The sequence below is a fragment of the Cetorhinus maximus genome, chromosome 28 (genome assembly GCF_964194155.1).
Source record: "Cetorhinus maximus chromosome 28, sCetMax3.hap1.1, whole genome shotgun sequence".
NCBI classification, from domain to species: domain Eukaryota; kingdom Metazoa; phylum Chordata; class Chondrichthyes; order Lamniformes; family Cetorhinidae; genus Cetorhinus; species Cetorhinus maximus.
The window spans coordinates 8,207,341-8,221,386 of NC_135906.1; the positions used below are offsets into that span (position 1 = coordinate 8,207,341).

The following is a 14,046-nucleotide window of genomic DNA, read 5'->3' on the forward strand; positions in this document are numbered from 1 at the left end:
GATGAGTAATCCAAAGGCCCAGGCTAATGCTGAGGGGACGAGTTCAGATCCCACCAGGGCATCTGGGGGAATTTAAATTCGATTAGTAAATCTGGAATAAAATGCTAGTCTCAATAATGATCATGAAAGTACTGGATCGGCTCACTGATGTCCTTCAGGGGAAGGAGTCTGCTGTCTTTATCCAGTCTGCCTTCAGGTATCTCCAGATCCACAGCAATGTGGTTGACTTTTAACTGCCTTCTGAAATGGCCGAGCAAATCACTCAGTTCAAGGGCAATTAGGGATGGGCTCCAAATGTTGACCTTGCCAGCAATGCCCACACCCCAAGACCAAATTTACCCACAAAAACAAATCCTCTAGCAACTATAGTTTACTACTCATACTTGATCTTATTTCAACAAATCCAACATTTTTGTTCTTGATCTTCCTCCCACTCCAAATAAAAAGAAAATTTGATGTTGATTGCCTAATCCAAACTGTCGCTGCTTTGGCCAAAATGGATACCTATTAGAAGAGTCTAAGTATTGAGAGCTGAGTATGATCTGTTGGACAGTTTCATGTCCTGCTGCAGGAACGTGATGGGAAGATAATCCCCTGTGTTGCATCAGTCGGTGATATTGCTGCAATAATTGGGTGTGGAGTCTGAGGAAATTATTGTTTCATTTAGCATGTTTCTTAAATGTGCCATCCATGCTTATTAGGGACAGCTACCTATATCCGGAAAATAACACTGGCAGTCTGTCACTATCCTAGGAGTCAATTAAAGGTGCCACTTAAAATGTGTATAGAGTGCGGACTATTTTGGGCATTTAGGTGCTTAGCACTTTAAAAACTCTGCTTATTTCAAGGAAAGTCAGGCCTTCAAGCCACTTCAATGGGATATTAACTACGTAGAAATATATAGAATATACAGCATAGAAACAGGCTGTTCAGCCCCAGCAGTCTGTACTGGTGTTTATACTTCTCACAGGTCATCCATCTTCCATTCCGTTTACTTCTTCTTAACCTTGCAGCAAATTTTTCAATTCCCCTTTCTCTCCTATATTTGTCTAGTTTCCTTTTGAAAATATTCTTGCCTCAGTCACTTTCTGTGATAGAAAGTCCCTCGGGTCTCCTCTAACTCCTGTATTTTCTAACGAAAAAAGCCCCAACCTTTCCTAATGGCCGTAAACTCTCATTTCTGCTTTCACCCTTGTCAATCTCTTTTGCACTTGCTACCGTGTTTCTGAGCTCTCTTTCTATTGTGTGGAAATCAGAACTGTGCATAGTACTCTTTCAGTGCAGCCTGACAAGGATCGTACAGACGTCACAGCACAGGAGGCCATTCGACCCATCGTGTCCATACAGGCTCTCTATAGAGCAGTCCAGTCAGTCCCATTCCCAGGTTGCATCCCCATGGCCCTGCAAATTTATTTCCCTCAAGTGCCAATCCAATTTCCTTTTGAAATCATTGATTGTCTCTGCCTCCGCCTCCGCCTCCTTTGAAGTAATTTCAGATTATTACCACTTGCTGAGTTTAAAAAAAAACAAATCTTCCTCTTATCACCCTGCATCTCTGGCCCAAAGATTAAAACCATGTACCTTGACCTTGTACATTCAGCTAAGGGGAATGGCTTTTCTTTGTCTAACTTATCTAAACCTGTCATAATCTTTTGCATTAATATAAAATCTCCTTTGCTTCAAGGAGAACAATCCCAGCATTCCCAATCTAACCTTGTAGCTAAAATTCCTCAATCCTGAAACCATTCTAGTCCTGCACAAGTTTAACATAATTGCATCACTTTTGAATTCTACACCCCCCAGAAATAAATCGAGTGCTTTGTTAGTATTTTGAATTGCTTTGATGTCCTGCAGTTCTGCTTTCGCTGGTTTGCTGTTCCATCTATTCAGTTTGTTTTATTTTCTAAGGTTTAGGTGAGGTTTGTTTTTCCCACCAAAGTGCATCACCTCACCACTTACTTATGTTAAAGTTCATTTGCCACTTAACTGGCTGCCTGTGATTTTCTAATGTCTTCACGTATTGGGTTGCATTCTTTCTCTGTTAGCTTTACCTCCAAGTTGGATGTCGTTTTCATATGTTTTCAAATAAACGACTGACAGTGACTCCCAGCATTGATCCTTGTGCAACGCTGCTCTCTATATTCCTCCAAGCTGAATAATTATCCTTTACCCCTAATCCCTTGGTGAGCCCCTGTACTATCCATTCAGATAATAGCCTGATGGCTTTATATGTCCTAACCATTGTCATGAGCATACTCTGTAGTAACGTGTTGGAAAGTGGAGACTTTGTGCAGCTCCAATCAGCTGTTTGCACTTTTAACTATGGGAGTTAATTCATTGCTACAGCCTGTTATGAGCTTATCATCATGTATAGTGTAAGAATCAAATTGGTGTGGATGCACCTGCTCGATAGATTGGACTGTACCAAGGTGTCCAGTTGCCAAAAGCTGTGAGCTGGGTGCCAGACTGACTGAGTGCTCCTCGACCCTGAGGAGGTTAATGCTGTTATATAGAGCAGCCCTGTCTCACGAGGATTATCTTCATCATAAAAGTTTCTTGGGTCCTGTGGTAAGTCAAGTGATGACTGATAAACCCAGTGCAGGAACCACATATCCGAGTGTGTTGATCACAGTGTGGCATGGTTAGATTTAGGGTCACTTTCTGAGTGGTGTCCACAGTACATTAACTCTTTCTATACATTGACTTTGCGAGGGGCTGGGTGCTTTCTGCCTCCCTTCCCCTCCTTGCCCCAGGTTATCTTTCCATTGAAACTATGAATTACAACCATTCAATCAAGTGCATCTGTAATGATTACTGCATCCCCATCTCCTGTTAACTTTTTTGGTACTGTGATGGGTGCAGACTCCTTCTAGTCCATAATAATTCAGTGATTCTGTGGGTGTTATCAGAATGGGAGAGGTGGCAGGGGAGAGGCTGGGGGTGGGGCTGGTAGGTATCTAGGCAGGAGAGTGTTTGGCATCGGGATGGAAGTGGGAAAGGGTTTGACATCAGATTGTTCAGAAAGTAGCATTTTGCGATTCAGGATCTGAGTAATTTGAGACTTGACGTGAGGTGAGTGTAGCATGTTTGGGAGGAACAAGTGACTTTGGACCCATGGTCCCAAAGCTGATTGCCACTAGATTTGCTCAGCTCATGCCTGGGCCTGTTGAAGACTCATTAATAGAGACTGATTGTGATTAATCAACAACTCCATTATCATTGTATCACGCGTCCACCAGGATTGTGGAAGGTCAACTAGATGAACGTTAAATCTTTTTACCTCAAGAAATTCCTGTGTTTCTATGAAATAATAAGAATAGAGGGGGAGGAGAGTGGGCAGGCTGACTATTACAACAATTTTTTTGTTTTAGATTACTGTTTAAAACATTCCCGGACATGAATGCTTGGAACTTGTGGTGCTTCCCCAGACTCATGAAAATGTGTCCTTATGAGCTTGCTGAATGGTTTGAGATGCACAGGAGAGCTTGAGTGTACCTGGATTATAACCTGTTTTGTTTCCATGTGCTGCAGGAGCCCAACCCCATCAAAGCTGCCTGGGCCAAGGTGGTCCCAACGCCCAACAATGGGTCCCCTGAACTGGTGGCGCTCCAGCATGACCAGGTACGCAGCAGATCCCCGCCAGCGGGAGCTCTTCAATCACGCACAAGGCCGAAGGTGTTCTCGGTTTCCAGGAAACCCAACTTATTTAAATTGCAAAAGCAAAATACTACGGATGCTGGAAATCTGAAGTGAAACCAGAAAATGCTGGAAACACTCAGCAGGTTAGGCAGCATCTGTGCAGAGAGAAACAGTTAACGTTTCGGGTTGATGACCTTTTCGTCAGAACCGGAAGATGAACAGATTTTAAACAAATTCAGGCTGGGGAAAAGGGGCAGGGAAGAAACAAAAAGAGATGGGATGACGAGGAGGAGTGATTAAAGGACAAAGGTTATGGTGGATGACAACAGTGGGTGCTACTGGGACAATGAGGAGGAGTAGTGTGTATAGACACCCTACTGTGCCATAAATCTAGGCACAAATAACCTGTTAAAATGAAACGTGCAAAATACTGCGGATGCTGGAAATCGGAAATAAAAACTGGAAATGCTCAGCAAGTTTGACAGCATCTGTGGAGAGAGAAACAAATTTAATATTTCATGTTGTGACCTTTCATCAGAGCTCTCCTTAAAATGAAACCTTTTGTTTTAACAAAAATGGTTCAGATTTTCTAATGCTGTTGATTCACTTATGTCTCTAATGCCTGCATTTCTTGCAAGCAATTTTAATGCATGTTTAAATTGTAAAGATATCTACATTAATATTTTGATCATAGATCACAAGATTTTAAGAAAAAAATGCAAATTATTAGATTCTAGTACAATATTGTTCTGCTACTGAGGTAGAATGCATCCTTTTTATGACCTTTTAATAAAGTTCAATTGTTAATTAACCCCAAACTCGGTCAGTCGGAGTTAAATTGTTTGGTCGAACTTTGCATATTGACAAGCAATTTAAACAGCAAGTAGAACATTGGGATGAATCGTCTGAAGAGAGGGGCATAAGTGAAGAGGTTATACTGATGTTTTACAGTGCACCATAGTCTTCACTTAAGTACTGTTTTTATATCACATTCGCCATAGAGGCATTCATCCATCGCAACGGGCGTAGAGAACAGCACACAAAGTGTAAGGGTGTGAACTATGTGGAGGGTTTAGAGGGGAGCGATTAGTTGCCAATTAGGTTCCTGGTGGTTCATTTAGAGTCCCAGCTCAGTAGACTGGCCCTTTCTCGTCTTTATATTCTGACTCGTGCTGCAACCCTGATTCCCATCGTTCTCATACTGGTCCTTTAAGCAGTTTTATCTCTCTTTGTGCAGGATGAGAGCCATCAGAAAACCATCTCTTTTGAGTTTCAGAAGATTAAATACTGGTTTGATGAAAATACAAAAGAGTTCCATCCAGTGGCTTTCCCAGTGACTTTTCAACTGCAGTTCTACCAGGCAGCCAAGGGGTTCCAGGATGAGAAGGAGCTTGAAGCAGCAGAAAGGAAATATGGCTCAAACAAGTATGTACTGCAGCTTGAACTCTGAGGAAGGATGGTGCCATTCTCCTTATGCCATCTCTGTAATCAGCAGTATACATTTCTTCACCTCTAGAACAATAACTAATTAATTTGGTGGTTTGTGTGTATTATTAATTTTATTTTCTATATCAATATTTTGCTCATTATAGTGAACAATATTGCTGCTGAAAGGTAGCGGTACAGGAAATCAATTGACTGAACCAATTTTTTTTGATGGTATCTTGCATCAAATGCAGAATCGATACTGCAAGACAAGTTATCTTCTTGACACTGAGACTTGTTAAAAGTATTGTCGTGGCACAGAAAGCATGCACTCAATGTAGAATTTTACGCCACAGAAGGAGCCTATTCATCCTATTGAGCCTGTGTCGACTCTTTTAAAGAGCTATCCAATTAGCCCAACTCCCTGTTCTTTCTCTCAAAGTCCTTCCGATTTCTCCTTTTCAAGTACATGGGAACATAGGACTTGGGAACAGGAATAGACCATTCAACCCTTCGAGCCTGCTTTGCCATTTAATTAGATCTGGTTGTGGTCTCAACTCCAGTTTGCGGCCTACCCCCTAAACCTTATCTCCCTTGTCTATCAAAAATCTGCCCAACTCTGCCTTGAATAAATTCAATGACCCAGCCTCCACTGCTTTCTGGGAAAGAGAGTTCCACATACTAATGACCCTTTGAGAAAAAATTCTCCTGATCTCCTTAAACAGTAGACCCCTTAATTCTTAAACTGTGTCCCCTGGTTCTAGTCTCTCTCACAAGTGGAAACATCCTCCTGACAACTACCCTATAGGCCCAAACTGTTCAATCTTTCTTCATGAGTTAAGCCCATCATCACAGGAATCAGTCAAGTGAACCTCCTCTGAAATGCTTCTAAGACAATTATATCTTTTTTTCAAATATGGAGACTAAAACTGTACACAGTATTCCAGATGTGGTCTCACCAAGATCAAATGGGAATGTGGAAATCGAAACACAAGCCATGATCTTATTGAATGGCGGAGCAGGCTCGAGGGGCCGAATGGTTTATTCCTGTTCCTATTTCTTATGTTCTGTACAGCTTCAATGAAACTTCCCTTTTATATTCCATTCCCCTTTCAGTAAATGCCAACATTTCATTTTCCTTCCTAATCGCTTGCTAGTCCTGCATACAAATGTTGTGATTCCTGTACCAGAACACCCAGATCCCACTACCACCGAGTTCTGAAACCTCTCTCCAGTGAAAGAACACACCGCTTTTCTATTCTTCCTGGCAAAGTGGACAAGTTCACATTTTCCCACGTTATATTCCATCTGCTAGATTTTTGTCTGCTCACTTAACCTGTCCATATCTCTTTCTCAAGAGGAGGTAGAGAGTCTAAAACTTACTTTCCTACCTATCCTGGTGTCATCGGCAAATTTAGCCACCATACACTTGGTCCCTTCACACAAATCATTGATGTCAATTGTAAATAGCTGAGGACCTAGCATTGATCCTGTGGCAGTGATTCCATTTTGAAAGTTACCGCCAAATCTGCTTCCACTACTCCTTTTCAGGCAGTGCATTTCAGAGCAACATAATTTTTTCCAAAAAAATCTCCTTTCCCTAGCGAAGGGTTTCTGCACCACTGGATTGTAGGCATTTTGGAGAATTCCGGCAAGTGACACACTGGGTTTTGTTAGAATAATAATTAGTCGTTTGGTAGTACAGAACTTGCGTATTGCTGAAAGAAGAGCCGTTGAAGCTTTTTGTCTTGCGTTCATCAGGATACTTCACAAGAATACTAATACATGGGAAAACAATTTATACTGTATGTGAAAAGAGTATGTGATTAGTTGGCAAGTGGACTCTGGTAGAGGTATTACATGGAGAATGTACCAGTAATGGTGACTGACAATTAACTGCCAAGCATTGTTTCAAATTTAAACCAGGCAGCTTGACCCTGATTGGTCAAGGCATTGCCCTAAGGAATGAGTCAGTGAATGGCTGTCACTTATTTTGTTTAGCTGAAGCAGACGCAATGTGTGTACATGTTCTTTCTGCCTGCAAAGAACATGGCCCTGTGCGTTAATTTTGAGCAAGCTTTCCACATACATGGTGATGGATTCCTTCACATTTGAGAATGTCATACAGGACTTGCATATTGGTAGCAGTGCTGTGTCCATCTGCTCGTTTGATATTGCTAGCCTATTCACCAATATTCCACTTAGCCATAGATATTTGTGCTGTAGCAATATATCATGGCGATCTTGACCCACCACCGTTGCATGAATCAGTATTCATTGAACTTATGAACTTGGCAACTTGCGGTTGAGTTCAGTTTTAATGACATCGTGTATGCCCAAATAGATGGTATTGCCGTGGAATCCCCACTAGGTCCAGGTCTCGCAAACATCTCTGTTGGGTTCCATGAGAAACGTGTCTTCGATGGAATAACACTTAATCTCCTGCCCCTCGCATATTTCCAATAATGTGGATGATACATTCGCTATATTTGTATCCGCCGCTGCATGTAGTAATTTCTGTACATGTCTTAATGGGCTCCATCCTGCGCACAGATTCACCTTTGAAATGGAGCAGTCAAATGAGCTCCCCTTCCTCGACGTACTTGTTGAGAAATCTGCCTGGGGTTCTCTACCACGGTCTACCGGAAGCCTACCTTCACTGGTCAGTATACACGTTGGGACTCTTGCAGTTCCACATGCTATAAGATTGATCTTATCAGCAACCTTGTAAATAGGGTCCAAGCCATTTTTTCACCATGCAAGCTTGATGCTGAAATAGGACGTATCAAAGGCATCCTGCGGGATAATGGCTACCATGGTGAGATCATTTCGTGCTGTATACCGGAAACTCATGATCGAGCCTAAGGCTGTCACTTTCAGCACAGAAAGGTGCCCAGTCCACCTTACCTTGCCCTTCCAGGGTAATCTTGAGCAACAGATGAAGCTAGCTGTTTCATGCTGCTGCTATGCAGTAGCAACATCAGTGGTATATGAATTTCAGTGCCACTGTGATGCTAGGTATGTAGGCCGTACACCCCAAAGACTGGTAGATTGTATCAACAGCATGTCCCAGCCGCTGTTTACAACGGAGAAGGTACAGATCGCACCCGACCGGCCTGTGTTTGCAAGACTCAAAACAGTGTCCAATTTTAGATGTGATTCTGTGATTGGACAACATTTGCTAAATGATCCTCAATGTGCTAAAAATTAGGCTGGCAACCAATTTAAGATTGACAGTCAGGCTTGCAGTGTGGTACATTTATGTGTACTGGGAGCTACATATATTAATACATAGGGCTCTGTTCTTTACAGACAGAAAAAACATGTACACACATTGTGCCTGTTTCAGCTAAACAAAATAAGTGGCACTCATTTCTCAGGGCAATGTCTTGACCAATCGGGGGTCAAGCTGCCTGGTTTAAATTTGAAACAATGCTTGGCAGTTAACTGTCAGTCACCATCACTGGTGCATTCTCCATGGCAAAGCCTCTACCAATCACAGCCCACTTGCTAAGCAATCAACCCTCTCTTCCCATGCAGTATAAATTGTTGTTTTCCTTTATTTGGGTATTCTTGCAAAGTATCCTGATGAGTTCAAGATGAAAAGCTTCGACATGTCTCTTCTTTCAGCAATACTCAAGAATAATAATTCTGAAAACGTTCTTTCCTGCTTCTTCCAACCCAGGCATGGCAGGGCAGCTTGATCTAATCTTGTGTGTTTCAAAGCTACTAGGTACGATTGGGTTAGTTTCCCTGTGAGCCTGAGAGTCTTTCAGCTTGCCTAAAGGGATGGCAGAAACTTTGCAATAAAGGATTATTTTTAAAAAATCAACGCAAGCAGTAATTCCTGCAAAACCGATGACTAGTAATGTGCACCTCCAAGTATTAAAAATATCCAGTGTATCCTTGTATGCAACTTGATGACAAAGCACCTCTCTGTCTCTAACAGGAGTGTTTATTTATTTATTTGTCAGGGCTGAAATGGTGGTTCCTGAGTTTATGCAACTCTTCAAAGAGAGAGCTACTGCTCCTTTCTTTGTCTTCCAGGTAAGTGCCTTATCCCATCTCTCAAACATGCCAAAGTATTTTGAGTACAATGACAAAAGCAAAACACTGTGGATGCAAAAAATCTGAATTCGAAGCAGAAAATCTTAGAAATATTCAGGTCAGAGAGCATCTGTGGAGAGAGAAACAGTTTCGGATCAAGGACCTTTCATCAGAACAAGTACAATGAGTTACTTTGAAATGTAGTGAACATTACATCGTGAATATTATGGAGCAACTATTTTGCACAATAAGATTCCAAAACAGTAAAGAGATAAATCATTAGTCAGTCTGTTTTATGGTAACTTTGCTTGAGGGTGGAATGTGGGAGTTTTGCATTTGTGCATTTACAGGTTTCACATTTGTACTGTGGAGTTATTTACCCAGTGCTCTAGGAAAACCAGTATTGGAGGGCAGGTGGAAAAGGAAAGGAGCTCCTGTCGAAAAAGTCTTTATTTTTTTAAAAATTCTTTTCATGGGACATAGGTGTCGCTGGATAACCCAGCACTTTTGTTGCCCCCCCCCCACTAATTGCCCTAGAGAGGTGGTGGTGCGCTGCCTTCTTGAACCATTACAGTCCATGTTCTAGATGAGGGATTTTGTCTCTCTTGCAGCATGTAGACTACAATGCTCTGTCTCTTAGCAAGCCAGGCAGAAAGTTTACAAAACAGCCTGTGAAGGAAAAGAATACATTTAAAAATCCATGATTTTACATGCTATCGAGTATCAGTTGATATAATAGTATTTTAATTCTTTTGGAAATGGGGAGGTTTTTTTTGTTCTAATGGCAATGATTTGGGAAATGCTATGCGCATCCATTCTCTGGGTGAATTCCTTCATTATGATATTATTCTCGAAACTCGCCTCTAATAATCATTTCACGTAGCGATTTGGCCAATTAGATAATGGCCAAACCTCTCCATCAAAAACGGGGGAGAAAAAAGAAATTCAGCACAGCAGCCAATTTGTAAAGCCACTTTTTTTAAAAAAACTAAGTCGTTTAGTAGTACAGAACTTGAATATTGCTGAAAAAAGAAACATGTTGAAGCTTTTTGTCTTGCACTCATCAGGACACTTCGCAAGAATACCAATATAAGGGGAAAACAACAATTTATACTGTATGTGAAGAAAGTGCTGATTGGTTGCCATGAAGAATGTACCAGTGATGGTGACTGACAGTTAACTGCCTAGCATTGTTTAAAATTGAAGACGTAAAGCTTCAACATGTCTTTTTTCAGCAATAAAAAAAAAACAAGTAATGAAACTTTGATACATCTAGATGTTGCTAGCTTACTATTAACTTGCATTAATCTCCATATTAACTCCCTAAGGACTTGCCTCGGGATACCTGTTTGAATCATAGAATGATAGAGCATGGTAGAAAGCCATTCAGGCCATCATCCTTATGTTGGCTGTTTGGTAGAGCTGTCCAATTAATCCCAGTTCCCTGCTCTTTCCCTATAGTCTGTATTTTATTTTTTCTTCAAGTGTTCGTTCAATTCTCTTTTGAATGCTTTTGTTGAGTCTGTTTCTGTCACCCTTTCAGATCACACACTGTAAATGAAAAGTTTCCTCATGTCAGCTCTGGTTCTTTTGTCAATCACCTTAAATCTGTGGTCCTCTAGTTACTGACTCTTCTGCTCCTGGTGACAGTTTTTCCTTCCTTACTGTGTTAAACCATTCATAATTTTGAACACCTCTATCAAATCTCCTTTTGGTTAAGGAGAACAGCTCCGGTCTCCAGATAACTGAAGGCACTCTGGTGCCATTCTAATAAATCTCGAGTACTGCCAATATTTTAAGTAACCCTTTATTTTTATTCTATCCAATATTGCTGTTCCCCTTACTTTATTCCTGCATTGGCAGCATCCCCTTCTCTAGTGAAATGAGATGTGAAATACTCATTTAGCGCTTCGGCAGTGTCCTCTGCCTCCAGAAATCTCAAAAGAAACTTTGGGTTCCCTTTTATTTTAGCTGCTAATTTATTCTCATTCTCTTTCTGCCTTTTTTATTTAAGGTCTTCTCTCCTTTCTAAATTCAGCTTGGTTCTCTTTTGTGCTTTTAACTTATTTTTGACAAAAGGCTTTTCTGTCTTATTTCAGCCTCTATATCTTCAGTCATCCAGTGACCTCTGGCTTGGTATACCCTTCCCCCCCCCCCCTCCCTCGTGTCTATTCTGTACCTGAACCATCTCCTCTTTGAAGTCCTCCCATTATTTAATGACTGTTTTCCTTACCAATTTTTGATTCCTATTCACCTGCTCCAGATCCCTCTTCAACTCATGGAAGTTGGCCCTCCTCCCGTTAGTCCCCTGTCTAATCCCCCTCCAATTCTGAACTACTCTTTACTCTCGTCCTATTTGTTGTTTCTCCTCATGAATGTTTCATCCTGGTGCCCGACCCCCTGCCAAATTAGTATAAACCCTTTCCCATAATATTAGTTAACTTGCTCAACAGCATTGATCCCAGTCCTCAGCTGCAACTTGTCCACCTTACTGTTGAATGGTGGGACAGGGGTTATGCTAGCAGCAGTTAGCTGTACTTAATAGAAATTATAAATGTGTATCATTTGTCACTAAATTACCTTTGGCTATCAGCACTGCACGGGTTGTAGTGTAAATCGGTCAGCCGGCCTTTATACAGCATTTGGTTAAAATGCGTGTTATTTATTGTAAAAGAGACTTGAAATTTAAAGTGCGCAGACAGTGCTGACATTCTGCCTGGGGGCATACATGTATGAAAGAGAAATTTCCTGGTTGAAGCCATCCACAGTGAAGATATATCCTCAGCCCTGAGTGAAAGCTGGAAGCAGTTAAAAGGGTTTTGTGTCAGGAGGTGCTTCTCCCCCTGCAAAAAGACACTTTAATCTGTGCGATTGATTCCAGGTCTGATGGTACCTGCTCCTCTGCACTAAGTTAGAGTCCATCACATTGAGCAGAAAGCCAAAAAGAGAGTCGGCCTGTCCAAATTCTTGGGAGGAATCCAATAATCCTCCCCACTTCTGGCAGCGGTTTCTCTCTCGTTCAGATAAATTGGAATTTTGTTTGTGAAATAAATATGTATAAATCATTTTGCTAACCGTCTTAAAGGAGCGTAAAGCATGATTTCTGTTCACCCTACAGTCGCAAATGTTTCTGGGGTTGGGTAGGGGGCTGATGTAGGGTAGAAGGGTTATGAAAGTACTCAACTAAAATAGTTCCAAAATTGTCTTGTGGAGACTTCATGTTGAGTCCGGGTGATATGCCCAGGCACATCTCCGGTTGGCTTTGAGTTTTGGCGGGGGTGGTGGGTGGTTGGTGGCAGAGGTTAATGTCCTTCCCACTGCCAAATCTAACTCTACCTTGGTACTAGCTGCCATCAGTCTCCAGGACATTTTGATTTCCTTTTAACACACCAGTTCAACATTTATTTCTTGGATTTGCTATGCTTAGTATTAAACTGCACCCGTCTGTTTCTGCAGGTGTTCTGTGTGGGTCTCTGGTGCTTGGATGAGTATTGGTATTACAGTGTGTTTACCCTTTTCATGCTGGTAGCCTTTGAGGCCTCCTTGGTGCAGCAGCAAATGAGGAACATGTCGGAGATTCGGAAAATGGGCAACAAACCTTACATGATCCAGGTAGGATTTTATAAGGGTAAATGTTGGCGGATGTCCGACTGAGTTATACAAAATCAGGAAAGTAGCCAGGGGTGGAAGCCTTTCACCTGTTTGCATTAAGGGTCTTGAGTGAAATGAGTTTGGACAGTGGCAGCCAGCTGCTATTAGTGGTAAAACTACTCTAATTTGTCACCAATTTAGCTCTTGAGATGCCTGATGTAAGAATAATATTGGACTGGTATGCATTTCCACTTTGTGATCCCAATGTCACCATCAAATATGCCCAGGGCAAGCACAGCACGGTTAGATACATAGTTCCTTCCGCAATATTTCAACAAAGTGTCTCCATTCCAATCAAAAACTACTTTCCACTGCAACGGTTTTTTTTTAAGCTGCCAATTGGCACAGGATTAGGAGCAATTGTATGCTGGCCCCTTTCCCAATAGGGACTGTGTTTGGACACCCACCCTTGTTTCACAGAGGATTATTTTAGCCCGTAAACAGAGAAGACCTTCATTCATCCATGGGTAGACAAGTGGCAGTTGAAATTTAATGCAGAGAAATGTGAAATGATTTATTTTGACAGGAAGAGTAGGGGCAGGCAACATAAGATAAAGGGTACAATCCTGAAAGAGATGCAGGAGCTGAAGAACCTTGGTGCACAAATTATTGAAGGTGTCAGGGCAGGTTGCGTGAGCGATTAATGAAGCATACAGGATCCTGGGTTTTATAAATGGGGGCACAGAGTGCAAAAACAAGGAAGTTATGATTAAACCTGTTTAAACCACTGGTTTGGCCTCAATTAGTGTTGTGAACACCACACAATAGGAAGGATGTGAAGGCATTAAAGAGGGTGCAGAAAAGATTCACGAGAATGGTTCCAGGAATGAGAAACTTCAGTCACTTGGGTGGACAGGAGAAGCTGAGGCTATTCCCCCTTAACAGAACAGAAGGTTGAGAGAAGATTTGAGTCAAACTATGTGAAAACGAGCATGAATCCTCCCAGCTTCCTTCTCAACTGATTAATTCTCTGTCCGTGCTCCCTTATAACTGATACACCAACCTCTGGAAATTACCTTTTTACTTTTGCCCCCACCCCCCCCCCCTTAAAAAGCTTTCATAATTTTGATACATTCTAAATAATTCACCCAATCCAGCATCTCTGAGTACAGCTGCCATGTTCAGAGTGAGACCTTAATTATGTTGCACGATGTCATGAAGCTATTAATTTAAAGAATGCTATTGGAAATTATTTTTTAAAATAAAGATTTAGTCTGTGGGTATGTGTGCGTGTGTTAATTGGATTAAAACCAGCTAGTCTGGAAGCTTTGATGTTTGGTAGCT

General features: G+C 41.6%; 1 protein-coding gene across 1 annotated transcript in view; it reads left to right on the forward strand.

Moving 5' to 3' along the window:
• atp13a1 (ATPase 13A1) overlaps nucleotides 1–14,046 on the forward strand; it is a 95,381-nt gene that overhangs the window by 6,605 nt on the left and 74,730 nt on the right. Inside the window, exons 2-5 of the mRNA XM_078531149.1 lie at nucleotides 3,532–3,621; nucleotides 4,877–5,064; nucleotides 9,039–9,111; nucleotides 12,568–12,723. Of these exons, the coding sequence (XP_078387275.1) occupies nucleotides 3,532–3,621; nucleotides 4,877–5,064; nucleotides 9,039–9,111; nucleotides 12,568–12,723 (507 nt within the window). The remainder of the gene's footprint in view (nucleotides 1–3,531; nucleotides 3,622–4,876; nucleotides 5,065–9,038; nucleotides 9,112–12,567; nucleotides 12,724–14,046) is intronic.